We start from the raw sequence: 27,809 nt of genomic DNA, 5'->3' as shown, positions 1-27,809 counted from the left end.
CCGCTCAGTAACACGTCAAGCAGGCAAACACACAAATACATGTCATGCGAAAACAGTTTCAAACATGCAAAATATGTGTGCATGTGCAAATAGTAACATGGACATATCTCCCGTTCATGGAACAAGTACAAAATATCTGTCGGCACAAAACTGGCACGACATAAAAACATAAAAACCTGGTCTTCCTATGGAGTGACAGTCCCATAGGTAAGACACAGTTCCAGGCACGAGTCTCCCTATGGTGTGACAGTCCCATAGGCAAAACACGGCACGAATACTGGCTCTTCCATGGCGTGACAGTCCCATGGGTCGAACACAGTCCAGGTCATACACGGGTGGCACCAGTCTGGCTCCCGTCCATACGACACTATCCTGCTAACACACGGGTGGCACCAGTCTGGCTCCCGTCCCATGTCAGCAAAATATTGGCCTCTTCACACGAGACACTGGCCTGGCCTCAAGTGAACGAGACGCAAAAACTGGAGATGGACCAAATGGTCGGCCAATTGGTGACATCCCCCCGGGCTTCTAAAGAGTTGACCTCAACTGAAAAGCCTCAAGATATGTCTGCAACAATTACGGATAATCTGCAAAATAATCCTCATTTACCCATTTGGCATCAATAGGCAAATAATTTTTAAACTTCACAAGGTATCTCCTGGAAAGCTTTCCTGCAGGTAGCTTTCTCTCCTTGTGAAAAACAATCTGTTCTGGCTGGAGGATCTCCTCAAGCTCTTCAATCTCTGGCGGATCTTCTGTGACAGGCTCATCAGGATCTGGCCCCACATATTTCCGAAATAGACTCACATGAAAAGCATTGTGAATCTTCCAATGACTAGGTAAAGCAAGCCGGTAGGACACTTCATTGATCTTGTGAATCACCTTGAAGGGTCCATAATAGCGAGGAGAAATCTTAGGATATGATCCTTCTCGTCCTGGCCTCTTCCGAAGCCTAGCCTTCTCAAATTTCAGCAATACCCAATCACCTTCTTTGACTTCCATGTCCCTTCTATGCTTGTCAGCAGCCATTTTATGCTTATCCTGAGATCTTGCAATGGCTGTCCGTACCTGACCAAAGGCAACATCCAAGTCACGAACATATTCATCAGCTGCAAAAATCTCATCCTTAGTACGAAGGATAGGTGGCAAGACCACTCTGCCATAAATAATCTCAAACGGAGCCTTTCCTGTGGAAGCATGGATTGTATTGTTGTAGGCAAACTCAACAAGTGGAAGATACTTCTCCCATGCACTCTTTTGATCTGCCACATAACACTTCAACAAATCCAACACGGCTGAATTTGCAGCTTCACTTTGGCCATCCGTTTGGGGATGATAAGCTGATGAAAACTCAAGCTTAGTACCCATATTATCAAACAAAGCCCTCCAAAATAGGCTTGTAGTCCTAGGATCTCTATCCCCAACAATGGATTTAGGCATACCATGATGCTTGAAAATATTAGCAAGAAAAAGCTTTACCATATGATCAGCTTTAATGGTTTTCTTGACAGGCAAGAAATGAGCTTGCTTGCTAAACCTGTCCACAATAGTCCAAATAGCATCATTCCCATGCTGGGATCGAGGCAAATCCATAATAAAATCCATCGTGATACTTTCCCAAGGTTGCGAGGGAATAGGCAATGGCTGAAGCAAACCTGGAGGCTTTTGCCTATCAAATTTCACCTTTTGGCAAGTGATACATGCACGCACATAAGCCTCAATGTCTTTACGCATGCTTGGCCAAAAGAAATACCTCTGAATCATGCGAGTAGTAGGCATAATACCTCGATGACCAGCATATGGTGGAGCGTGACATTCGTCCATAACCTTTGGACGCAAATCCTTCACCACACATAGGCAATTATCCTTCATTAGATAACCCTCGTTGATAACATAAGAGGCATGAGAATGACCAGCCATCAAATCAGTCCATATATGGCAAAAATCAGCATCCAAATGATACAAATCTCTCATAGCAAATAGATCTCCATGAGAGGCCACTGAGACTGCAGCAACATAAGGCCTCCTAGATAGTGCATCGGCCACTACACTTTTCTTTCCTGGAGTATGCACAATCTGAAAATGAAACATGGAAAGAAAATTTGCCATTCTCATTTGCTTCTCTGAAAGCTTGGTTTGAGATAGAAAGTATCTCAAGCTTTGATGATCTGTCTTGACTACAAATTCAGCCCCAAGAAGGTAATGTTTCCAAATCTTTAAGGCGTGAATTACAGCCAAGAGCTCTTTCTCATAGATATCCATATGAAGCTCAGCATCATGCAAACGACGGCTCTCGTATGCAACTGCATGCCCTTCTTGATTTAGGACAGCTCCTATGCAATCACCACAAGCATCACATTCAACCACGAATGACTTGTGCAAGTCAGGAACAATCAATACTGGACCACATATGATAGCATGCTTGAGCTGCAAGAAGGCATCCTGTTCCTTTGAAGTCCATTTGAAAGCAGTTTTCTTCTTCGTGAGATCATGTAGAGGAGTGGCAATCATAGCAAAATGCCTTATGAAACACCTGTAGTACAAACATAATCCCAGAAAACTACATACTTGATGTACGTTTTGCAATTCGGGCCAATTCCGAATAGTCTCTATCTTTGCAGGATCCATTGTAACTCCATCTTTGGATACAATATGTCCCAGATAATGAATCTCTGAAAGGAAAAACTCACTTTTCTTGGCATTGACGAAAAGTTTATGCTTCCGCAACTCTTCGAACACTGTAACCAAATGAGTTCTGTGTTCCTGTTCATTCTTGGAGAAAACCAAGATATCATCAAAGAAGACTCCTGTAAACTTGCGATGGGGTCGGAATATCCTATCCATCATACGATTAAAAGTAGCAGGAGCATTGGTTAGACCAAAAGGCATTACCAAGAATTCATATAATCCGAAGGCTGTCCTGAATGCAGTCTTATGGACATCTTGTGGCACCACGCGTATCTGGTGATAACCACTCTTCAAGTCAAGTCTGCTAAAGCAAGCCGAACCATCAAGCTTATCCAAGATATCATCAATACGTGGAATAGGAAATCTGTTCTTGATGGTAAGCTTGTTCAAAGCTCGATAGTCTACACACATACGGAATGATCCGTCCTTCTTTTGAACAAGAAGCACAGGAGAGCAGTAAGGTGAGGAACTGGGCTGAACCAAACCTTTCTCTAAAAGCTCGTTTACCTGCTTCATAATTTCTTCTTGTTGTGCAGCACTCACTCGGTATGCGGGTTTGTTAGGAGGAGAACTACCTGGCACAAGATCTATACGGTGATCTTCGGGCCTTCGGGGAGGTAATTCACCTGGCAACGAGTCAGCAAAACAGTCTTTGAATGCATTAAGAAAATTCAGCCTATCATTAGACATAGCATCTACATTTTGATGATTTGGCACAAGACTATCACGCACAAAAACCAAGTACGTTGTAAGACTCTTTTTCATTGCTTTATTAATTTGGATGTGTGATACAACTGGGATGGAATCCCCTTCTTTGCCAGCATCAATAAAATGCATGCGACCTTTATGCATAAAAGAAATCATATTAGACTTGTAGTCTTTGCGGGGCTCAAGCCTATGGTGCCACGGCTTGCCCAACAATACATCACATCCATTCAGTGGAGCAACTAAGAAATGCTCATTGTCAAGGTAGCCCTGGATATGGATACGCAACTTCCCTATCAAAGAGGTAACCTGCACCTCTTTACCAATAAATGCAGCTTCGGCTTCAATCTGAGGTCCCATGTTTTCAACCTCAATACCCAATGCAACTGTCATTTGCATAGAGATGAAATTGTCAGTTGCACAGTCATCAAACATGAAGAGTGCGGGCTGATCCTTGATTTGCCCCCAAGCCTTGCAAACCATTCGCTCTTTTGCATCATGACCTGTATTTCCTTGCACATCAGGAACTGCATGTACATTAGCTTTGGTGTGCTTGTCCTCGTGCTTTGATTTGCGATCTGGGCATTGCCGAAACATGTGGTCTTTGCTACCACAAGAAAAGCATTTTCCATCCTTGGCATATTGCTCTCTTTGCTCCGGGGTTAATCCAAATTTGTTCTTCCTTGGGCCCTGTTCTTTAGATGTGTTATTTTCAGCTTTACCACCCTTGTAGGGCTCCCGGAAGTTCTTTTTAGGTGGCTGTCCACCCTTTTGCTGATTTGGGACAGCCTTGTCCTTTCCCTTGGAACCTCCTTGATCCTGCTTGATCTTGAGTACCAATTGCTCCGTAGGCAAGAGCAGAAGCTGTGAGTCGTTGCAACGTATGTTTCGGGTGCAATTCAATGCCCGAACGGTATGCTGGTTGCAGTCCAGAACGAAACTTCCTCTTTCTTTCATCCTCAGTGATTAGCATGAAGGGAGTCACTTCCAGCAACACTTTCCAGAATTTGTTAACATACTGTTGCACACTCTCATTATCTTTTTGCTCCAACCTATCCCACTTTTGAGTGAGAGTTTGCTCTGCATTGGGTGGCAAGAACTGAGCATAAAATCTGTCTTTGAATTCCTTCCAAGTGGAGATGGGATCCTTGGTGATCTTTTCAGTGATCCACCAATGGGCAGCAGTCCCTTTCAAAAACATGCTAGCATGGCGCACCTTTGACTTTTCTGTGAAATCCTCATCGCTAAAAGCAATGTCGAACTGTGCCACAAATGCTAACACCTTAGAAGCATCATGTTCACCATGAAAGACATCAAATTTGACAGATTTATCACCTGCTTTGAATTCCTTGAGCTTCCTGGCATGAGGCTCATGGTCTTCTCTTTTTCTTTTCCCCTTATCCAACGGGGTAGCCCTATCTGCATGGGCTCCATGGGCCGTCATAGAAGCTTCATGGGACACGGTGGCATGTGCTCCACGAACTCGAAACTCAGATGCATGTGACTTACCTGCATATGGCATGGTCTCTCCATGAGACAACTCAGAAGGCAAAATTTTTCTGGAAGCAAACCTGTCACCATGAGATACATATCTTGCATGCATGTGACTTTCATGCCCTCCATGAGCACTAGCATACATATATCTGTCAGGCTTAGTGCCTTGGGGAGAAGATGCATGTCGAGAGGTGACAGTCACCTCTTCCTTTTGCATAAAAGATTTCAGCCTTTGGGATGCGGGATCTCCATGCTTCAAACGAGGTGGATTTCTGAATTTCAGCTCTCCGTCATCCCCCTCTTTGATATCACCTTTGCGAAGGAGATAGGCAAGTGCCAACTCCCTTGGTTTCTTGCCCACTTCACGAGCCATTGATTTAAAAGTTACATCAACCATAGCATCAGCCTTCCTGGCTTCAATAACACTTTGCAGATGGGGATCTTCATGCAAAAACTTTAACTCTTGCTCTTGAGCCTGCAAAAGTTTTCTCATATGTTCCATTTCAGCCCTCATAGCATCAGGCTCTTGTTCAAGCATAACTGTCTTCCCTGGAGACAGTTGACCCTTGGATTCACTATCCATAACCCTTTCAAGGGGCTTGTGTCTACCTCGCAGGGCATCAAACCCACGAGAGGCACTAGATGGACCCCTCGAATTTGGCACTTCCAAAGGGTTACCTTGGCTGTCCATTGTGTTTTAAGTTTGCTAAAAGCGGGATGTCCAGTACACAGGTTCGTTTCCCCACTAGGAAGAGGGAAACAACCGTGCTCTGATACCAATGAAACCGATCCCGTCAGGTGGGAAAGACTCCGTTGGACACCCACACGCTTAATAGCACAACTTTAAAACCACAAATTTGAAATGGACAACTTAATACAACTTGAACTTTAAAAGAAATGAAATGGAAAGATGGACACCAGCACTGGCGCCGGAACGGGCCGACCCCCCCCTCAATATATGATATATTTATTGGGAGTATTTAATAAATACAATGCTCCATGGGTTCCAAGAACCAGATAATGTCCATGTACATATGAAAACAATACCAAACAAACAGGCTCGAAGTCGAAACTTGGTGTAGAAGCTCGAAGCAGAACGACCACTAGTGTGGTCCAATCTCTACGGTCCTGTGCTTTCACTGGACTCCGCGGAGAGCGCCTCACTGGTGTTCCGAGACCATGCACAAACAGGCGCTCTCGTACTAACGCCTGGCTCTCCCGATCTCAGCACCTTTGGACCGAGGTTCTCCAATAGAGCTTGAACAACCCGGCACCGAACGGGTGTTGGGCGAGCGGGATGAATCCTTTATCAGATTTAAACATAAAATACTTTACTCAAATCTGAAAATCACTTACTTGTAGATGGTTGATAGAAAACCAATACTTGTGGTGTTTGTGTAGAATATGAAGCCACCCTTGTTGAAGAAATAGTTGCCTCGTGTAGAACCATCAAGACAAGCACCACCACAAAGGGTACAGCCGCCTGCTGTGAGAGAAGAAGCATCCACTTGCAAGGGAGGAGAGAGACCTGGCTGCTGTGTGGGGAGAAAGAGCAGCTTGCTGGAGTTAGAGTACACAGCCTCTTGCCTTATTGGAGATGGAGTGCACAGCCTCTTGTCTTTTTGGAGATGGAGTGCACAGTCACTCGCAGCCTGCTGGACAGAAGGAGCAACCACCTTGTTGAGATGGCACAGCTGCCTGCAGGAGAGGAGGTGGAGTATGCGCAGCTGTTTGCTGTAGATGGAGCACACAGCCACCTGGCTTCAAAGGGGAGGTGGTGTAGATGCCTGCAGGAAACAGGCGGAATCTGCTGGTCGGGTAAAACATGCACAAACTGCTGGAGAGGGCAGCCCGCTGAAGGTGGAGCCACCTGTGTGCAGAGCACAGTTGGCTGGTAAAGTCGCCTGGTGAAGAGGGCAGCCTGCTGAGGAATCAACGCAGCTGCCAGCTTCAGTTCAGGCAGCCGTCTGGTTGCTGCAAACAGCCGCCTGGCTTCAACATGAGGAAAAGATGGCGTGGAGTATGCAGCCGACTGAGAGAGTATGTGCAGCAATTCAGAAGTCGCCTGGATGAATTATACGCAGCAGTTCAATAGCCGCCTCAGAAAACATGCGTAGAGATGGTCGCCGGTTGGTGAATTCAACGCCAGATAGAAGCGATGGTTTTTTTCACGCTTGAAGGAGGGAGTTTAATAAAATTAAAGTGAAGTTTTACTCCACGCTTGCATGTGGGTGTTGGAGTTTGGGTAGGTGACCATGCCCACCCCCACACTCACTTAAGTGGGGCTCCCCACCTTGGCCCCTAAGTGGGTGCCCAAAGGGGGTGCCCACATTTAAGTGAATGTGAACGCCTAACCTTATAAATTAAAAGGTTAGAATAAAATATTAAAAACTACATGTGCAACATACTTACCACTTGTTCACATGCACCAAAACTCGTCAGAATACAGAGCAGACTTCACGACTCACTGGCAGGCGTCCCCGCTCAGTAAGTAATACGTCAAGGAGGCAAACACACAAATACATGTCATGCGAAAACAGTTTCAAACATGCAAAATATGTGTGCATGTGCAAATAGTAACATGGACATATCTCCCATTCATGGAACAAGTACAAAATATCTGTCGGCACAAAACTGGCACGAAATAAAAACATAAAAACCTGGTCTTCCTATGGAGTGACAGTCCCATAGGTAAGACACAGTTCCAGGCACGAGTCTCCCTATGGTGTGACAGTCCCATAGGCAAAACACGGCACGAATACTGGCTCTTCCATGGCGTGACAGTCCCATGGGTCGAACACAGTCCAGGTCATACACGGGTGGCACCAGTCTGGCTCCCGTCCATACGACACTATCCTGCTAACACACAGGTGGCACCAGTCTGGCTCCCGTCCATGTCAGCAAAATACTGGCCTCTTCACACGAGACACTGGCCTGGCCTCAAGTGAACGAGACGCAAAAACTGGAGATGGACCAAATGGTCGGCCAATTGGTGACAGATGCTCCTCTCATGTTTCATGTTCCTTGTATTTCATGATGAGATTTCCATGGACAGTTTTGTATCACTCCAATGAGATAGTTTTAATTTGTTCTCTTTCATTTTTCGTTCCATGATAAGATATGCCATGAAGATTACTGTATCACTTTGGTCTCATAGGCCCATTGGGTCTGTACGCCGAGCGGGGCATGCAGTGACAGACTCAACCACGTGTCCAAGAGAGAAAAATATAAAGAGAGAGAGGGGAGAGAGAAAAGGGAATGGAGATCTTGCACAGTACACCACATTGAGCAGGGAACAGAACCCGCTCCCTTTTCGGAATTTATTCAAGAACAATCCATGGGCACGCTGGCTAGGATCAATACAATCAATGAATACAAAACAAACAAATATGCCAATGTAGGATATCCAAGTCGATGTCGATGTCAACGCACAAGATCTCTGATGTCAAGCACACCACGGGGATGACCCACAAGTATCTCTCACCGAGCTAGTATCAGATCCAATATCCAAATCCGATGGATCCCAAGTCCAATAAATCCAAATCCAAGTCCAAGTCCAAGTCCAAATCCCACTCCAAAATCCAAGCTCCATGTCTAAGCATTGTGTTCCATGTTCATGTCCAAGCTTCATGCCCAAGCTATCTTCATGTCTATGCTCAAGTTCAAGCTTCCATGTCCGAGCTTCATGTTCCATGTCCAAGCTATATGTCCAAGTCCAAGAAATGCTCACTCATCCCATGAGTAATCTCCACAACTCCTATAGCCCTGTCCATGAAGAAAACCATGGAAAAGCTCTTTCTCGCAAGAAAACTAATATAAAACTTATTTTAATGGTTTTTGGGCGATAAAACATCCAAAAAGCAATTTTTAGGGTTTTTTGAGCAATTTTAGGGTTTCTAAAATTTTATATCCGTACAGTCGCACAAAAAGATGGTGACATGGCACTGCAATTGCTGGAGGCCCTCCGAAATCAACGGGTAGCGATGAAAAACTCCATGATTAGCCTTACTTTTGCTCTTTTTACTTTTATTAATAAAATATTACTCAACTTTTGGTGCTTGGCTTTTCTAGCTTTAAGGCCTTGCTTTTTGGCCAGCTACTTTTTGAGAAAGCGCCTTTTAGCTTTTCGGTTCGGCTTTGTCTCCTCTTTCTAATGGCTCGCGGTCAACCCTGTTTGACTTTTTGCTTTTTTTCTTGCTTTTTGACCAAGAATGGTGCTTTTTCTTAATCAATCCTTGTGGACCCTGTTCCCATGTCTTCTTCCACCCGTCTGGTGTCCGGGCATGGATTTCATTATGTGAAATAGAGCTAGGAGGGCCAAATAGTTACAGGGTCTTTAGTACAACAGAGGATCAGGACCATACTAGCACGGCATGGGAGACGTCCAATCAGAGTACTCACCATGGAGGACATTGAGGATATACGCCATCGACCGATGAGAGACATCTTTGGATAGTGATGTATATGATGCTTACCTTTGTTGCTCGAGTTTTCCTTCGCAGATGTTATCCATTAGGAGCTCCTAGTACCTTACTTTTCCCCATAGTTGTTGTTTTAGTTTCAGTTAGTTGTTTAGTTGTTTTAGCTTTTCTTACTCAAACATTGTATCAGATCCACCAATTGTTGTAACCTTTTTGGTCTCATAGGTCATTTTGGCCTTTTGAAAACATTAATATATCATTTCATTTCATCTCTCTCTCTCTCTCTCTCTCTCTGGGTTTTCATTTGTTGGGTTTTTTTTATCCAGACATTGTATCAGATCCACCATGATGTAACTTTTGGTCTCATAGGTCATTATGGCCTTTTGAAGACGTTAATATAACATTTCATTTCATTTCATTTCTCTCTCATAAACCAAATGCTCCAGTCTTTGTACGTGCGCAACATGCCTTTCTCCAGGGCTCATAGGCCCATACCCGCCTCAGTACACATAATATGATCTTTCTTTCTATCTCTCTCTCATGCCAAGGGATTGCAATCAGACAGATATGTCTTATCACAGTGCCCGAGGGTGGAGACAGAGAGAGTACAGAGCATTGCAAGGGAGGACAGGATCTTTACACTGCTCTCTAGAGGTTGAAATGGAGGAGCACTATCTCTCCAAATTCTCAGTGGCTTAAAAAGATTCCACTGCCCATTTTCCAGGGCCATTGAACTTCCAGACGAGCACTGCTTATTAGTACTCTACCTGATGGAGTTACGCCAACAGACACCCCTGGACACAGGTTCCAGATACTTCAGACCCCTCCCAACCAGTTTATTCTATGGAGGCACCAAGCAACCACGAAGGCCCACAGACTTGGATGATATTACCAGACAGACCAGGCAGCATACACTGACTGCACCAGAGCCACCACAATGTCACATCAGAGAGGAGTCCAGTTACAGCCAGCGAGACATCGGGGACCCACCAGGCCGAGGCAACCTTCCACACAGCAGTTCCACATTCAAGAGATCCTCCAGGGACATGGAGATGCTCCTCCACGGTCAAGGGCAGGTATGAGGTTACAGATCCTGTGCAGCGCCTACACAGTGACTCCCCTCTTCCAGAGGGGAGCATGTACTTGAGATATGTAGTGTGATTACTTCACATGCTTCAGCCATCACAGGGCTTCTTTTTTATTCGTTCATATGGTTGTTTATCTAGATGGTTGTTTAATTGGAGCCGTAGTTTGTCCTTTTTACGATGATAAAGTTACTTCATGGACTCATTGTGATGCTTTCGATCTCCATGGATCCTTTGGTCTTTTGTAGATGTTAATATATATTCCCTCTCTCTCTCTCTCTCTCTCTCTCTCTCTATACAGACCAAAATGTGCCATGATGAATGCTTATTCAAAAACACACATTGCTGGGAGTTGATTTTTTCTTACAAGCCGGGGGGGACCAACTGCACTAGTAACTGGATATGCTCCACCAGAATCCACTTTCTGCACTCCACCCTTCTTAGCTCCTGTGCTCTCCAATTCTTCTCTACTTCTCTTCTTAGATTTATCTACTGGTTTGGAAACTGCAACCTGCACTTAATGAATCCAAACAAATACAGAATCAGCAAGCAGAACTAGATATCGCGCAATTGCCAGGATTTTTAATGAAAACTGAATGTCTAAACACTAGGAGTCAAACCTGTAGCTTGAAATTATGGCCTTTCTCAGGCCCATCCACTGTCTTGCCATCTAGCTCTTTGATTGCTGACTCAAGGTCCTGAAAGTTGATGCATGTACACTAAACCAAGGTACTTAAAAGAATTTGCATGCACACTCATGAATAAGTGGATTTTCTACTTACAGAACGGTTTATGAAATGTACAAATCCAACAGGAATATTCCCCTTTCTGGATATTGCTACCCTTTCAAGCTGCAAAAGAAGGGATACAAAATACACTAAAAACACTTATTGAAGATCAGAAACTGAGCTGAAACGAGGAGCACTTGTTAGCAACGAAAACTTTATGTGACTGCACTAAATGGTGATATAGAAGCCAAAAAGGTGATAGCTCAAGCAGTGAAGGTGTTTGCCTAGGACCAAGAGGTCCTGGGTTCAAAACCCCCCTTGGTGCTTCCTCAGCGGCATCGCCTACGGGCCGATAATTAAGCACGTACGGGCAGTGAAAATTCAGTAACTATGGGAGGATCTTGGGCCTAAGGCTAGTCGGGAAAAAAAAAATTGGTGATATAGAAACAAAGGGATAACCCCCTCATTTAGAGTTTCATACCTTTCCATATGGCTCAAAAAGTTTTCTCAGAAAATCCTCCTTCACACTGCTTGGAAGGTTGGTAACAAACGCTACTTTGACCTGAAACCAGATGCCAGACCATTGGTAGCTTGCTAGGTTTGAAATAAGCAGATGGTCAATGAAGCAGGTATTGTGCTTTCCCTCCAACAAAACTAGAGTCACTTGCCAAATACCTTAGCCATTTCATCTGGATCAAACTCAGCCTCACTTTGAGCCCAGTCGATGATGGGGTGCCATTTACCTTCCAAAGTGAAATCTGGCTTGTTCCCAACCCGATAAGCACGGGCTGCAGCCTGGAATGTAGTCATTTAAGGGAAATTCAGAAAGAATTTAGAGTTTACAAAAAAAGGCATGCAGGCATGAAAAAGGAACCTAACATCTTGAACAGAGGTATCATAGCAACATAGTAAAGCTGCTAGAAAAAGGCCAGCATGATTATTGTGGGGGCCCAGTATCTGGGCAAGGCATCGGTCCCTTTTCTAGATAAGGGCTATAGCATTATAACACCTCAACCTTGCACACCTTGAGCTTTACAGAAACCTCACTCACATGCCCCTCTCTCCATAAAGGGACTCCGGGAGTGATGCCCCTCCCGAGGGGAAGGGGGTGGGGAAGGGGGTGACAAGTCAAACTTTTAAATTAAACAAAATTCTTGCCCACTCTTGCCCAATAGCACAGGACTATGTTTCAGATGGACTGTGTAAACAGTAACTGAGACACTAATAGCCTGGACACTCTGAAAATCGTCAAGAAAGTCAAACAGACTTTCTCACTTCAACCGGTGTACAAAGCAGAATTTGGGATTTAAAACACATACTGAGTGGTCCTTGAAGGTGATGAAACCAAACCCTCTATTCTGCCTTTTCTTGTCAGCAGGAGTTCCTTCCGGGGCTGGAACAACTGCAAGTTCCACAGATACAACATCCTGAAAAGCCTGTAGAGAAGAGTGTGACATCTCAGAGCAGTAGGATACTTCCAAGCATTGGAAGCAAAGCATTGCATAAACTAATCTGATTACCTGCCGGATCATGCGCTCTAGGTCCTCCTGTGCCCACTCTGAATGAGTAAATAGACAATGAGTATCTTAAATAACAGAAAGGCCTCAACAACACACACTGCACCCCCTTCAAAGGAACAGAAAGAACAGCACCTCTCTTTAAGCTTCCAATAAAGATCCTGTCTTGATCAGTAGAAGGAGAAACACGAATCTTCTTGCCTTGCAGCTTTACGAAAAAAAAGGGTCATCAATACAGGAAACAATGAGAAAGCATAGCCATCTTGAGAGAAAAGGACATGACAATAAGATCTGAGAGCAGAGCATACAATTGTGCCATGTTTTTCCTTCTGAGCCTTCAATGCAGCTTCCTTTGTTGTAAAGCGTACAAAGCCATAACCCTAGTCACACTCACCCAATGATATCAGCATAAAAATGACATCCCACAAAACTAGTCTTGTTATACAAGGCATCGTGCAGAAAAGGGAGCATATACAGAGCACACCTTAAGGTTCCCATTTTGATCTTTCATCAGGCGAATCTCAACGATCTCCCCAAATTCCCGAAAGACCTGCAGACCAGCCCATAAGAAATTGCCAGGAAAGAATTATTCAAACATTATATACTCTCGACAACTCCAACTCACGAACAGATTTGAACCACCAGATTTGATGCTGCAGCCATGGAGTGCCGTGCAGTGCATACCTAAAACACCTACATCATATGGGCCATGCATCAAAAGTACATGTGGGCCTACCTCACGTATCATTTCCTCCTTTACAGACTGCTGAAGCCCGCCAACAAAAACTTCTGACCCTTTTACTTTACCTGCAAAGACAATGCATCTGTCTAATTGATATTCGAGTATATTGTGGAAGAAATAACTACAGTTTCTTGATGATGGCCTCAGAATCAAACAAAATCCAGGTATAAAACAACTCATACCTGGTGTATTGGCTCCATTCTCCATTGATGCAAGCTATGAGCCTAAATAAATAACCACAAAACACACAATCACATAGAACAAAGTTACTAAAAAAACCAAAATATGAAAATTATCATCTAGCCAAACAGGTGTGGACCCAAGTTATTTCACAAGACAATAAATGGAACTGTAACATGCATTACTTCTCCACAAGTGTAATAGAATTTGACTTTGGGCTACGGGCTACATAAGTGTGATCATACAACACAAGATGTGAGCTTCAACATGAGGGGGAAAGAAGTTGTTTAAGTGTGTTACGTCCCCTAAAGACATAATTTGGGCCAGCTTAATAACTAAGATTACGTTAATTAAGAATTAACCCACTTGAGACCCTAGACTATAAATATGGATCTATGGTTCTGTCACCAGCCTGGACATTTCCCAGTCTGAAAGGGGTCTGGTGGACTCCAGGATGTTTAAATATTTGGAAAGTACAAGCTTTGGGAATGGGGGATTATCCTAGAATACAAATGACCACACTCCTAAAATTTAGGAGAGTTGCTATTTTTGGCCCGACTCCGATGGAAATTCTGTTCGCGTCATTACATCTGGAATTGAGCAGATACCAAGAGTTGGCAAAGTGCCTATGACAGAATGTCTACCAGTTGGGATATTTTTAGAGATAAAGTTTATGGAAGGACCCATCTCTTAGATTGGGACATGTGGCAAGGAGGTAAGACAAGTGGCCTGACACTTGTTAGAAAATGGATCAAAGTGAGACAAGTGGCCTCACACTTGTCACTTCAGCTATTGTGTGGCTCTCCACTTGTCATTGTAGCCTTCTCTTGCCATTTTAGCTCATGGGAGGCCCAAATCTATAAATTGGAGCCCTCTCTCTTCATTAATGGAGGCTCTCTTGCTGCACACTAGCCTCTACCACCATTGAAGGTTTCTCTAATGATGGCTACTCTCTTTCTCTCTCTCTTGAAGGCTGCCCATGAAGAATACCGGCTGTTGGGGACTGTTTTGGAGGCTTCCATCGCGAAGAAATACTGAAGGCAAGGGTATTCAATCATTTATTATGATTTCTAGCCATTGTATGTGTTGTACAAGCATTTGTACTTGCTGTACCTGCTGTACCAGCCACCATACCGGCTGTACCAACCAATGTACTTGCTGTACCAGCTTCTGTACTTGCTGTACCTGCTGTACCAGCCACTATACCGGCTGTACCAGCCACTGTACCTGCTGTACCAGCCATTGCACCGGTTGTACCAACCATTGTACCTGCTGTACCGGCTGAATGGAGAGTTGTACTTGCTGTACCCTTTCTATTGCATGAAGACCCGTGGTTTTTGGGGAAGAATCAGTACCCACACGGAGGTATATGGATCATATTGTTGGCTCGGCATTTCTACAGCCTATGTTCCGACTCAGTTGCCTTGTGTTGGGCTGTGTTATGGCATTTGTATATGGATAATCCGGCATCTCCCGTGGGGAGAGTAAGGCCCTCAAAGCTTGTACATGATATTATTCTCCTTGGGTAATAAAATACTCCAAGGGGGGGGTCGGCCCATTCCGGCCTCTATGCGGTGACAGCTTGGTCTAAGGATTTATGAATTCACAAAATTTATCTTGGAAGTATGGAGTTGACTTTATGTGCACACGTTTAGCACTCTTTCCATATGGATATTGTGGATTATATTATCAAGCTTCCAGGCAAGCTATATGGAGAAATATCTCGGCCCTCGGGATATCTTAAGGATATGGTGAGGAGATATTTCTTTTGGCTTCATGACCAACCTGGCAAAGAACAGCTAAGTATACTTTGAGTTTGCAAAGTTGGTGCTTTGGCTATTTACTATGAAGTGTTTTTGATGTTCACTAACCCTTGTATAGCTATGCAAGGAGAAAGGTGTTGTTGTTTGCCTTGAGATGGTTTCAGGGAAACACTGTTTATGGCTCCCTTTAATGGGATGAATTCTTTTCATGGCTCCTTTTATTGGGATGAATTATATCTATGGAGATTTCTTTCTTGGACGAGATTTATATAGATATTGGGCTTCACAAGCAATTTCTATGGACGAATCTGTCCGAGTTTATAGAGAAGAAATCTTTGGATATCTCATGGATATGATGCTTTTATGGATAAAGTCCACCTCTACTCCAAGGTGTGTGGTTAGCACGGAGTATGTGGTAAGAGTTATGGTATACAAGGATTATGGTGTACAGGTGTATGGATTCCTGGACTTCTTTTCTAGGAATTTGGATCCATCCTCAGGTTTATGGATTATGTTTATGGCTCCCTTTTACTGGGATGGATTATTCTTTTTGGCTCCCTTTATTTGGGATGCATTGGACTTATGGAACTCATGATTCACATACCGTGTGTAGTGTTCTCTTGTCCTACGTGCTCTCTTGAAGATTGTTTCTACCATGGGAGGGTGGAACAATAGAGAGCAGATGGAAGGGAGCATGGGCACTTCAAAGGGTAGTGACAAGCACAACATACCCTGTGTAGTGTTCTCTTGTCCTACGTGCTCTCTTGAAGATTGTTTCTACCATGTGTGGGTGGAACAATAGAGAGCAGATGGAAGGGAACATGGGCACTTGAGAGGGTAGTGTGAGTTGGTGGCCGAAATGCCTATAAACTATGTGTAGCAGAAATGCGTATGGAACACCAGGTTATCTATGCCTGCGAGTGATTGTTTTCAGGACTCCTTGTTTAGCCACCCTGTGTAGTATTTCTCTTGTCCTACCTTGCTTGGTAGAACATAGAGCCAATGGTAGAGAATATGGGCACTGAAGTCGGGCCGGGCGTCAAGGCAGCTCCTTGGTGATCTACATCGACATACCATTGTTTTCTAAATGCTGAATTTCATATGCATTGGCATGGAGGATTTGGCAATGGATGCCCGTGAAGCTATGTATTGAATTTCTCCAATAGTAATACAATTTACTCAAGGGAGGGGTCGGCCGTTCCGGCTCATTGTGTGTCTCTTGTAAGCCCACCTCTCATCCAAGGTGTGTGGTCAGAGTACCAACACGGAGTGCAAGTGGTAAAGTGAACATGACGGGACTTATGTCTATGCCAAGGGTCATGTGGACCGATGTCTCGTTGGCAGGGGACTTATTTTGTCTCGCCCATTTACTTGGGACATGGATTATGATATCTGGACTTATGGGACTGTTTTGTCTCGCCCATTTACTTGGGACATGGATTATGATATCTGGACTTATGGAACTGATTTGTCTCGCCCATTTATCTTGGGACATGATTATGATATCTGGACTTATGGGACTGTTTTGTCTCACCCATTTATCTTGGGACATGATTTTGATATTGGTATTATGGAGACTTATTTAGTCTCGCCCATTTCTTTGGGACATGGATTCTTCAGTTATATTGGATTTTTTGAGACTGTCTCGTCTCGCCCAATCGATGGGACATCATTATATCTTGAATATATGGCTTAAAGCTTAAAGTTGCGGACAACTTTTAAGAAGTTGGGGAGGATGTCACCAGCCTGGACATTTCCCAGTCTGAAAGGGGTCTGGTGGACTCCAGGATGTTTAAATATTTGGAAAGTACAAGCTTTGGGAATGGGGGATTATCCTAGAATACAAAGGACCACACTCCTAAAATTTAGGAGAGTTGCTATTTTTGGCCCGACTCCGATGGAAATTCTGTTCGCGTCATTACATCTGGAATTGAGCAGATACCAAGAGTTGGCAAAGTGCCTATGACAGAATGTCTACCAGTTGGGATATTTTTAGAGATAAAGTTTATGGAAGGACCCATCTCTTAGATTGGGACATGTGGCAAGGAGGTGGATCAAAGTAAGACAAGTGGCCTGACACTTGTTAGAAAATGGATCAAAGTGAGACAAGTGGCCTCACACTTGTCACTTCAGCTATTGTGTGGCTCTCCACTTGTCATTGTAGCCTTCTCTTGCCATTTTAGCTCATGGGAGGCCCAAATCTATAAATTGGAGCCCTCTCTCTTCATTAATGGAGGCTCTCTTGCTGCACACTAGCCTCTACCACCGTTGAAGGTTTCTCTAATGATGGCTACTCTCTTTCTCTCTCTCTTGAAGGCTGCCCATGAAGAATACCGGCTGTTGGGGACTGTTTTGGAGGCCTCCATCGCGAAGAAATACTGAAGGCAAGGGTATTCAATCATTTATTATGATTTCTAGCCATTGTATGTGCTGTACCAGCATTTGTACTTGCTGTACCTGCTGTACCAGCCACCATACCGGCTGTACCAACCACTGTACTTGCTGTACCAGCTTCTGTACTTGCTGTACCTGCTGTACCAGCCATCATACCGGCTGTACCAGCCACTGTACCTGCTGTACCAGCCATTGTACCAGCTGTACCAGCCATTGTACCTGCTGTACCGGCTGAATGGAGAGTTGTACTTGCTGTACCCTTTCTATTGCATGAAGACCCGTGGTTTTTGGGGAAGAATCAGTACCCACACGGAGGTATATGGATCATATTGTTGGCTCGGCATTTCTACAGCCTATGTTCCGGCTCAGTTGCCTTGTGTTGGGCTGTGTTATGGCATTTGTATATGGATAATCCGGCATCTCCCGTGGGGAGAGTAAGGCCCTCAAAGCTTGTACATGATATTATTCTCCTTGGGTAATAAAATACTCCAAGGGGGGGGTCGGCCCATTCCGGCCTCTATGCGGTGTCACACGTGCAAGCTCCATTTTCAGCATTTGTGGATGTTTTGTCCAGCTTTATGTTTTATGCAAAGTGATGATGGATATGTGTTAAGGCTGTGGCCATGTTTAAATGTTTTAATATGCATTGATGGTATCAACAAGTGTGTCAAAGGCCCTAGTCTCCCGGGCACCCGCCACGAGTTACAGGTTCATTCATCATTGATGAGGAGTGGGAGTTATCCAGAGCTCCAAACTTGGTTATGCCCTCTAGCAAGGTCTCCCTAAACCACACCCTGTACTGCATAGGGGCTGCCTCGTATAGGACAAGTAGCTCTTACCTCAAAGATGAGGTGCTCTTAGTGACTAACCCTTAGCTAGGGGGTGGTCCTAGAGGGGAGCTAAGTTTGGGTGGTGATTAGCTAGCCAATTTCTCTCTTTGAGAGTTTTTCCAGCCTATGTTGTCTCATTGTTTAATTTGTTGATCTTGTATCCCTAATCATGCTTACATTATCACCATGAAATATTTAGCATTTGATCCATTGTAGTTTTGCAACGAGTGGTAACAGAGCTTCTTCTTGAATTCTATAGCGCCTGCTGAACTCAAGCATCTTCACGACAACTATAGTTGCCTCGCCTCAGTTTTGTCCAGTCAACAAATGCTAAGTGCAACAATTTCAAGCTCCCTCGTTCTCCGCACACACCAAATGGCAATTCTCTCACTATTGTGAGCGGCAGCAATTTTGGTCGTAGTCTAGTGCCGCTTTGCAGCAAATGGCAGTTCCTAGTGGCCAACACACGTAGAAGTTCATCGTCACAGCCAGCATCTGACGTCGGCTTGCCACCTTTGCATCGTTGTAGCCGACATCATCACTGTTATCTCTCCGCACAGTAGTGTGCTCAAGCAACCAAAATTTGGGCAAGGTAATTTATAAGGTTTTATTCACACCAAACATAAACATCTATTCACATGGAAGGCAAAGTGAAGGCAGTTTTGGACTTCACTCATCTATGTTTTGCTATATCAAATGCGTCGTCGACTCCACGGCTCACCATTTGTGACGCCAGCTCCAGCATCCAGTTCAATGCGTAAAATCTTCTCCATACAGCATATAATTCTTTCTTACTTCATGCCTTATAGCTTTGTCCACTACTAGCAAGAGTGGGGTTGAAATCATTAATATTCCATCTTCTGAGAGTGAAAACTCATCATTATCTTCAATAAACCAACCCTCCAAATCTTCACAAGAAGTAACCTCTACGTCTACTCCACCAAGCACCTCTAGGAGAGAGAAGTTGCCCATTAGAAGAAGAACTAATAGAGCTTCTAGAAAACTGTGGAATCCAAAGAAACCCTGGTATTATAAAGAAGTCATTAAAATGGGTTTCAATCTTTATCTTGCATCAACCTTCATTTGTATGGGACAGGGTAAAGGTCATCGCGAAACGTTTCACTGCTGAAACAAACGTTGCTGAAACGATTCATTTTGGAATGAAACATTTCACCACCAGAAGGTGGCCAGTGAAACGATGGATCAAAACGGTTATATACACACAAAATCTGAAGGTTGGACATGGTGCCAAAAGAGCTGAAAGTATACACAGTGCACACCAACAGTTCAATAATCAATCAATCATAACCCTCAAATTGGTGGAAGAATTGGGCAACCAATTTGGGGTTTTTGCCCAAACCGAAATCAAACCTGAATTTAGGGGTTTTGCTCAAACCCTCGAATTAGTGGAAGAATTGGGCAACCAATTTTGGGATCCAAATTGAGATTTGCTCGAATTGGGCAACCAATTAGGGGATTTTGTCCCAAAATGGACAAAACCCCCAAATTTGGGCATCGAATTGAATGCCCATTTCTGAATGTTGAGAAGATGGGCTTATAGCTGTGATTTTTGTATGTTTTTCTCATACTTCATAGAAGTCTCTTTCTTTATGTTTTTTTTTTTTAAACGGCCTGCCTTGAAACGTTCTACGTTTCACTCCATGCATGAAACGTTTCACCGACGTTTCGAATTTCCCATTTCGCGTTTCGGGAGAAGCGAAATGTGTTTCGTGGCGACCTTGGACAAGGTATATGAAAGAAGGTATGGGTTATTAACTTTCTTGTGGGGATTACTTTAAGTGGTCATAATTATTTAGTTTAACACTTGTGTTTTATTCTTCACTGACAAGACAAACTTGTGAAGCATTAGACACTGTCCTTGCTCTTGCAAGAGGTAAGACCTTGCTATGGCTCCTAGTGAGGTGAGAGAAAAGTTTAGAGGGGAGAACTTTCACACCTGGCAAACCAAGGTGAAGTTTAATCTCATGAAAAGGGGCTTGTGAAACATTATTCAAGGGAAAGAGGAGAGACTTACTACTAGAGAGAGTAGTGCACAATAGGATTTAAAGAATGATAAGGCACTAGGCATTATAGGGAAACACTTGGATGATACTTTTGTACATCACATTTATACTTATGATACAACTCAAAATGCATATGAAATCCTAGACAAATTATTTCGTGCTACATGTAAACACTCCAAGATTAGTCTCCTAGTGAAGCTCTTTGGGCTTCAAAAGGACTCCACAACTTCTATGCCTACCCACATTAATGATTTTAAAAGCCTTCTAACACAACTCACACGAATCAAGAAGGAAATAGAAGATGATGAATTGTTGTGTTGATTACGAGTGTGTCACATCTCGATGAATATCCAACCCTTGTCACACAACTCTTTTAAATCTTCCTACTCCATACCTCATCAACAATGAAGCTTCTCTCTTGAAAGAAGAGAAGAGGATTCTAAAGAAAAATGAGTACCATGTTGATGGTGCTTATTTTGTCAAAAAACAAGCCTCATCCTCGAAAGCCACTCCTCTAACCAAGAAGACCCTCAAGTGCACATTTTGTGGCAAACAAGGACATCTTGAGGAGTTTGTTTTGCAAAGAAAAAAGCCCAAAGAGCCTACCTTGCTGAAGAGAAGAAAGAAGAAGACTCTCAATCGAAGGCCACCAATGAGGAAAACCTTTGCTTTGAAGACTATGATTATGCTTTTTGATGGCCATGGACTTGGCCCATTTTACTCTCACATCTTATTATTTGTTTAAGCTCAGATACTCTTTTTCATAGCATTGTAAACCAAGAGTTTTTATCTGATGTATCATCTTTTACATGGGCATCTAGCTTAGGGAACTTGCAGATCTAATCGATGATGTAAATAGCTTAAACCTCTTGCCTATATAATGGCGCATCTAATACAAAGCTTAATACAACGTGTTTTATTTACTGTCATTCTGTCTCATTGTTTAATTTGTTGATCTTGTATCCCTAATCATGCTTACATTACCACCATGAAATATTTAGCATTTGATCCATCGTAATTTTTCAACAAGGGGCATAGCCGGGCGTCGGTGTTACGTCCCAACAAACCTAGCATTAGGGCTAGGAACGTGTGCTAACCCAAGATTAGGGTTAGGGTTAATTAGCGGAAGCATGGAGATGAAGGGTTTACACGTGGACTAAGAGCGCTAGCAAAAAGAGATCTACATTAACTAAAAGCTTATAATCAATAGCCTAGTAACCATTCGTTTTTCATACCCCCCCACCACCTCTACCTTCTATGAGGCTATACGGGCATACAACATCGCCATAGAGATCCACACAACCATAGGAACAATTGTCCGGACAGGAGCAAAACAAAAGTACAATCAGGCGAGAAAGTCGCTAGAATTGAAATCGGCTTGTTCAAAGATTTTCGAGCACTTTTTGCTCTCGAAAGTGATTGTTCTATTGATTTCTAGGTTCCAAATTGCATGGACAGATTTAGAAGATGTTGGCTGATAGGTTTTCACATTTGCAAGTGAGGCCTAATGGTGTCCGGGATCTTGGGTGCCATGGATGAGCTTTGCTTGGATCTTTAATGGCATTTTACGTGGACACTGTGAAGCTGAGAACATCTGCATTGCAAGTGGGGGAGATGGTGACACACTTCCTCTATGGTACACGGGGGCAACATTGGGCAATGCACAAACAAGCAAGCGGACAGGTCTTGGATAGCCACATGTGCCACGTGACAATCGACCAATGGGCCACATCATGGGCACTCCTCTAACCTAGCCAACAGCACATCAACAGGCAAACTAGCAATAACAATGCATATATATACATAATCAATTGCATTTCTCAAACAAGCAAGCGGACAGGTCTTGGATAGCCACATGTGCCACGTGACAATCGACCAATGGGCCACATCATGGGCACTCCTCTAACCTAGCCAACAGCACATCAACAGGCAAACTAGCAATAACAATGCATATATATACATAATCAATTGCATTTCTCATAGCTGGACTTTACATAGTGTTTCTCTGCAGGAGAAGTGCTAGCCACAAGTATTCCGTAGGTCACAGGGCTGCAATTGACGTTTTCACTCAGCCATATCTCTTGTATTTGCAAAAATTCAATTGTAACCTAAATAGTAGTTTTAGGACTCCTGTGTGTGCCTTGTGTGTTGATTCCCCTGCACTTTACTCTCAAACCCTAGCACAGACACAAGTGTTCTACATTCTCTCTCCTACATATGCAATTTTCAGCTCATACGGATTCTACCTCTTGCATGTTCCACGCCTATACAAGAGACTCTTTTGGAAACAAAATACCATAAGGTGGGGGGGGGGGGACCAACCTTTATGACTCCTACTTCAATGTTCTTATCATTGTGTTATTTAATCCTCATGTTAAGTGTGTTTAATTAATGTTCTAATTAAATCTTCTCGAGATACACGCTCCCCTTCTAGGTACAACTTTTTTGAACGCATTTGTGTACACAAATCTTATGATCAATATTTATGTTCCCCTTTAGAGAAATCGGATGGATTTTTTGTTTTCTATTGTATTTTAAAATTTGATATTTATTTGGATTAATACTGATTGATCAAATTAATATAAACACAATGAAACATAGTCTTCTCACCATAAAGAGAAATGACACTCTTCTACTACTTGCATGAATTTCACTATCTCCAATTCATTCGGTTGCGAAGCTCAAAAGAGCAACTTTGCCAACCTATTACAACAATACGGATACGACTTTTCTCTCTTGCTTGAGGATGTCTACTAACAAAGCTACAGCTCTTGTATATGCTGTTGGAATATATGATCAATGTCATAGTCTAAGGTTAAGGCACACAATAAAATGTAAAAGGACCATGTAATATGAAGAGAATCCAGGTGAATGAAAGGGTCAAACCCCACTTGAAGTAGGCGAGTTTCTGAAGATTCTCTGGAGGCTATATTCTAGGGAGCCATGTGAGGGGAGATGGCCTTGGATGCTCTTGATGAGATGTAAGCAATGATGTCATTCAACCATGTACACTTTGGCTATAAAATGGTGGCCCTCCTAATGAGAAAAACACGAATTTATATGCTATGTGATGCTCCTTATTGTGCTGTCATTATGTTCTCTTAATCTTTGATTAAGTACTAGTTAATTACACTTTTGCTCATGTGACCACCATGGCTTATCTTGAACCACCATAGCTCTTTCATCACTCCATGCTCACATTAAGCTTGCATTATCACTCATTATGCTTTTCCCAACATGGTATCAGAGCCATGATTATCCCTAGGCATAGTAATTAACCACATTGATTAGTTTTTCATTTTTTCAAGCTTTCCATTAAAGCTTCAAAGCACCCCCTGCTGGTCTTTTGCTTCATATGAGCTCTATAGTCCATCAAATCACAAGCTTTTTGATTCAAAAGAAAGCTAACAGCCGGCTCAATCTACGCCTAGCTCCATTTGAGCTCCCACGAACTACACCCGGCGAATTCAGCTCTGCAACAGCACGCTTCTGCGCAGCGAAATTCCTCAAATTGGCGCCGTACGATGAATGGTTTGCTAATTCCTCTTGTGAGCATAACATTGATGCTATGAAGCTCCCACGTGTTGATTTTCATGAGCAATGGTCCACTGTAGCTGCTGTTTGAACTAATTTATCGGTGACAGTACATGCTGTGTTGCAGAGAAGATTTCCAGAGATTGAAGCAGCATCTTGACATGTTTGAGTGCTGAGTTTAAAGCCAACACCTTGGTTTTCACTTGGTTTAAAGCATTTTATGTTTCTCATTTGGGAAGAGCTTCATTCAATTGCTCAAAGCTCACTCTATTTTTGGGGGCAGTTTTTCCTCTTTGAATTAATCATCTCCACTAATCATCATATAATTAATAGTAATTATCTATTGAGATGACATTCTAATATGCATATTGAGTTGAATATCTCTTTGTAGTCATGTATTCGGATGCTGAATCATCTAATGAAGATTATATCAAGAAATCATTGAAACCCAAAAGCAAAACTAGAAAACCTAGGATGAAAATCAAGTCTAGGCCCAGTTATTATCACTATGCAAAGGCTTATGGGTTTGGGGAATTCTTGAGTAATTTCATGCATCTATATGGTGAAGGGGGATTCTAGCTTTTAATCTATTGCATTGTTCAGTTCCAATCATGGAGTCAACTTACATATCATCCTCTTTCATCAAGAAATTCAACGGTCATGACTTCCACACTTGGCAAGTCAAAATGAGGTTTTTACTAATGAAAGAAGGAGTTTGGGGCATAGTCAATGGTACTATACCTAAACCTGCCACACGAGAAGGAGAAGTCTCTTGGCAAACCAAGGATGAGAAAGCATTAGCTCTCATTGCCCTTGGAGTTGAAGATAGTTATATACATTACATTGGTAATGGAACATCTTCACAAATTGCTTGGAATTCACTGGACACTGTGAAGCCAACACCTTGGTTTTCACTTGGTTTAAAGCATTTTATGTTTCTCATTTGGGAAGAGCTTCATTCAATTGCTCAAAGCTCACTCTATTTTTGGGAGCAGTTTTTCCTCTTTGAATTAAGTCTTGATGAGATGTAAGCAATGATGTCCTTCAACCATGTACACTTTGGCAAAAACCACTTTGTCATTCAACCATGTACACTTTGACATTAAGCTTGCATTATCACTCATTATGCTTTTCCCAACATATGCTTGAGCAAGCCCGATAAATTGTCTCAGCTCCCTCACATCCTTGGGAATCAACCATTGACTCTTAGGAACAAAAAAACCTGTTTCTAGCTTTCAAAACCTCGTAACTTCGAAACGGTTTTTAAAAACCTCAAGACCTCTCCAGTATGGCAATTTCACCCAAATTTCAGGTTTCATTCCCTCCCCTAATTTTTTTGGGATTTTTTTATTTTTGTTTTTCTTCCATATCCTCCTCATCACCTTCCATCTCTCTTCTTCTCCTGCCTCCCTCCTTCCCTTTTCCATCTTCTGCTACTTCTTTCACCTCTACTCCTCCTTCCTTCATTCTCTTCTTCTTTCTTTTCTTCTCCCTTGCTCTTCTTCTCCTTTTCTCTTCTTTCCCCTTTTTCTTCATACACCATCCTTCAATGTCTTAAATCTTTCCAAATTTCTACCTAAATAAGAATGGTTCCCCAAGATTTATAAGAAGACACCATTTTTTCATCATTACACTATGTTTTTAGATGGCTACTATAACTTCTTTAAGTATTTATACTTTATGAAATTTTTTATTTTTTGAAACCTTGCGGTTTCTTAGCTGAGGGATGAAACCCTTCAAAACGAAACGAAAAAACCCTCGAAACATTTCTTGTGACTACGATCTTACCCAATCCAAGGGAATGCTTCTTGGACCAATTATATACCCCTATGTATAAAACCTCCTTCAAAAGAGAGTGACCGCTAGTGAAGTGTTCCTTCTTTGTTGATCTCTCTCATAAATTTAGTAAATTCACTCTTGTATCTTTCGTTCTTTGTCAATACCTCTCATCTCCTTAGCAAAATGCACTCTCGTATCTATCTTCATGAGGTTGTATTCTTTTTACACAAATCTTATGAGCATAGTTGTCAAGTACAATACCATACGATACGATACCATACGGCAAAACAAGGTCTGATATAATTTTTTTTCTTATCGTACGATAAAATACGATGTTTTAAAAATTTACTTTTAAACTTAGGTATTTCCAATTTCGAGATATGGGGTATTTTAAAAAGGAGGGAAGCATCATAGTACAGAGGAAGCTCAAACAGCCATAGACAAACAAAAACAAGACTGTTACTCCCAAAAAATATATTTTTTTTAAAAAATATTTTTTGGGACAAAAAATTCGAGAAAAAAAAATCTTGAAAAAGTCCGTGCGAGTCCATACAGTATCGTAGCGTACGATATGCCGTCGTACATCATACGGAGATAGCTATGCTTATGAGTACCTACCAATTGTGTAGTGATAGCTCTGCTTTCTAGTTGGAATGTGTCTCGGGCTTCTTTTTGCCATCTCACTTGTCTCGTTTACTTTACAATTCTAGCCCAATTCAGTTGACACCTACTCATGCAAAGTGCGCTCTTTGCGCACTCAGGTGATGGAGATGGAGTAAGGAATAGGTGCTGAGCAGGACAGCATCCATCCTCCCAAGTCAAGGAAATTGCCATAGCTGGGAGGTTGAGGCGAAATAGGAAGGCTGACAACCCATTCCAGGCCTACATGGACGTTGGCCTGATTAAACCTGTATAGATACCAATGTCTCAATTTTCTCTCTGCTATGTGTCCATACCAGCATCCATTCTCCAATCCGTCATCAAGCACTCAGAAACAACCACGGCACCAATGCTGAAACAAGCCCTACTGTCCTCTTCTCAACACACCAGCAATCGTTGAACAACACACAACAATTTAGCTGTAGGTCGGCCCCCATGACAGAAAGCTGCTCAAGGCTGGGCGGGGTGAAAGGCACTGAAAAGTTACGAGTATCCACTAATTATCTAAGTGTGCTTTGACAGAGTAAACCCCAAAAAAAAAAACAAAACAAAACAAAAAACAATGAGCATGTATAGGATACTACTGCAAGGGGAAATGAAAGCATGAAAGTTACAGACCAACGGACGTTCAGGAAGCCTAGAAATTGAGCTGGAAGCCAGAAAAGGCGAGTACCGAAACCCTAAATAAGCTTCTATACTCACAGTTGGAGGAGCATGAAAAAGATGCAAAGAGACATGCGAGGATTACCTCTCACACAGAGACTATGCCCTCAACCGTCGAAAGTGCGCAAGAAATTGTTCCCCTCCTTCCTTGCCTGAGCGAGCCAACCAACAGAGAATTCGAATGCCACCTTACTGTGCAGCAGAAGCAGAACAAGAATACCCCACCCAGCTTAGGGTTTCCTTTTGATTTTTTCGCAAACCAAGATTGTGACATAGAGTTTTATAAGTTTCCATGTTATGTGACGCCCATGTGTGTTTGTGTCCTTTGTTTTGAGTCTTTACACATCATTTTGACAATTCCTTGGATATTCACTATCATTTTGACAATTCCTTGGATATTCACTATCTGCAAGAACAATATTATAGCTGGCTAGAGAAAAATAACCATGGTTGGAGTTCATACATTTCTTGGAAATAACTTTTACGACCATCAATAAAAGAGTACGTTGCTTAATTTCTGCATTATGACTGAGGGTAGGAGCATGTCACCACCATTGTTGTATGGTCTGCTTATGGCCTTTTTGGTCTATTTCTTGCCCTCC

The 27,809-nt window shown here is 42.7% G+C and overlaps 1 protein-coding gene across 1 annotated transcript in view; it reads right to left on the bottom strand.

Annotated features, from left to right (window-relative positions):
- The window catches only part of LOC147630116 (uncharacterized), a 58,497-nt gene extending 30,978 nt beyond the window's left edge, over positions 1-27,519 (bottom strand). Inside the window, exons 1-13 of the mRNA XM_086811738.1 lie at positions 27,293-27,519; positions 13,563-13,604; positions 13,375-13,445; positions 13,123-13,188; positions 12,947-13,018; positions 12,774-12,846; positions 12,642-12,679; positions 12,441-12,557; positions 11,797-11,916; positions 11,603-11,683; positions 11,176-11,244; positions 11,014-11,091; positions 10,761-10,904 (exon numbers count right to left, since the gene is read on the bottom strand). Coding sequence (XP_086667864.1) covers positions 10,761-10,904; positions 11,014-11,091; positions 11,176-11,244; positions 11,603-11,683; positions 11,797-11,916; positions 12,441-12,557; positions 12,642-12,679; positions 12,774-12,846; positions 12,947-13,018; positions 13,123-13,188; positions 13,375-13,445; positions 13,563-13,587 — 954 coding nt within the window. The 5' untranslated portion in view covers positions 13,588-13,604; positions 27,293-27,519. The remainder of the gene's footprint in view (positions 1-10,760; positions 10,905-11,013; positions 11,092-11,175; positions 11,245-11,602; positions 11,684-11,796; positions 11,917-12,440; positions 12,558-12,641; positions 12,680-12,773; positions 12,847-12,946; positions 13,019-13,122; positions 13,189-13,374; positions 13,446-13,562; positions 13,605-27,292) is intronic.
- Positions 27,520-27,809: the final 290 nt, after the last annotated feature.

Source organism: Cibotium barometz, chromosome 17 (assembly GCF_041138505.1).
Source record: "Cibotium barometz isolate CiBa-2024 chromosome 17, ASM4113850v1, whole genome shotgun sequence".
NCBI lineage: Eukaryota > Viridiplantae > Streptophyta > Polypodiopsida > Cyatheales > Cibotiaceae > Cibotium > Cibotium barometz.
This window is presented reverse-complemented; position numbering and strand designations above follow the sequence as displayed.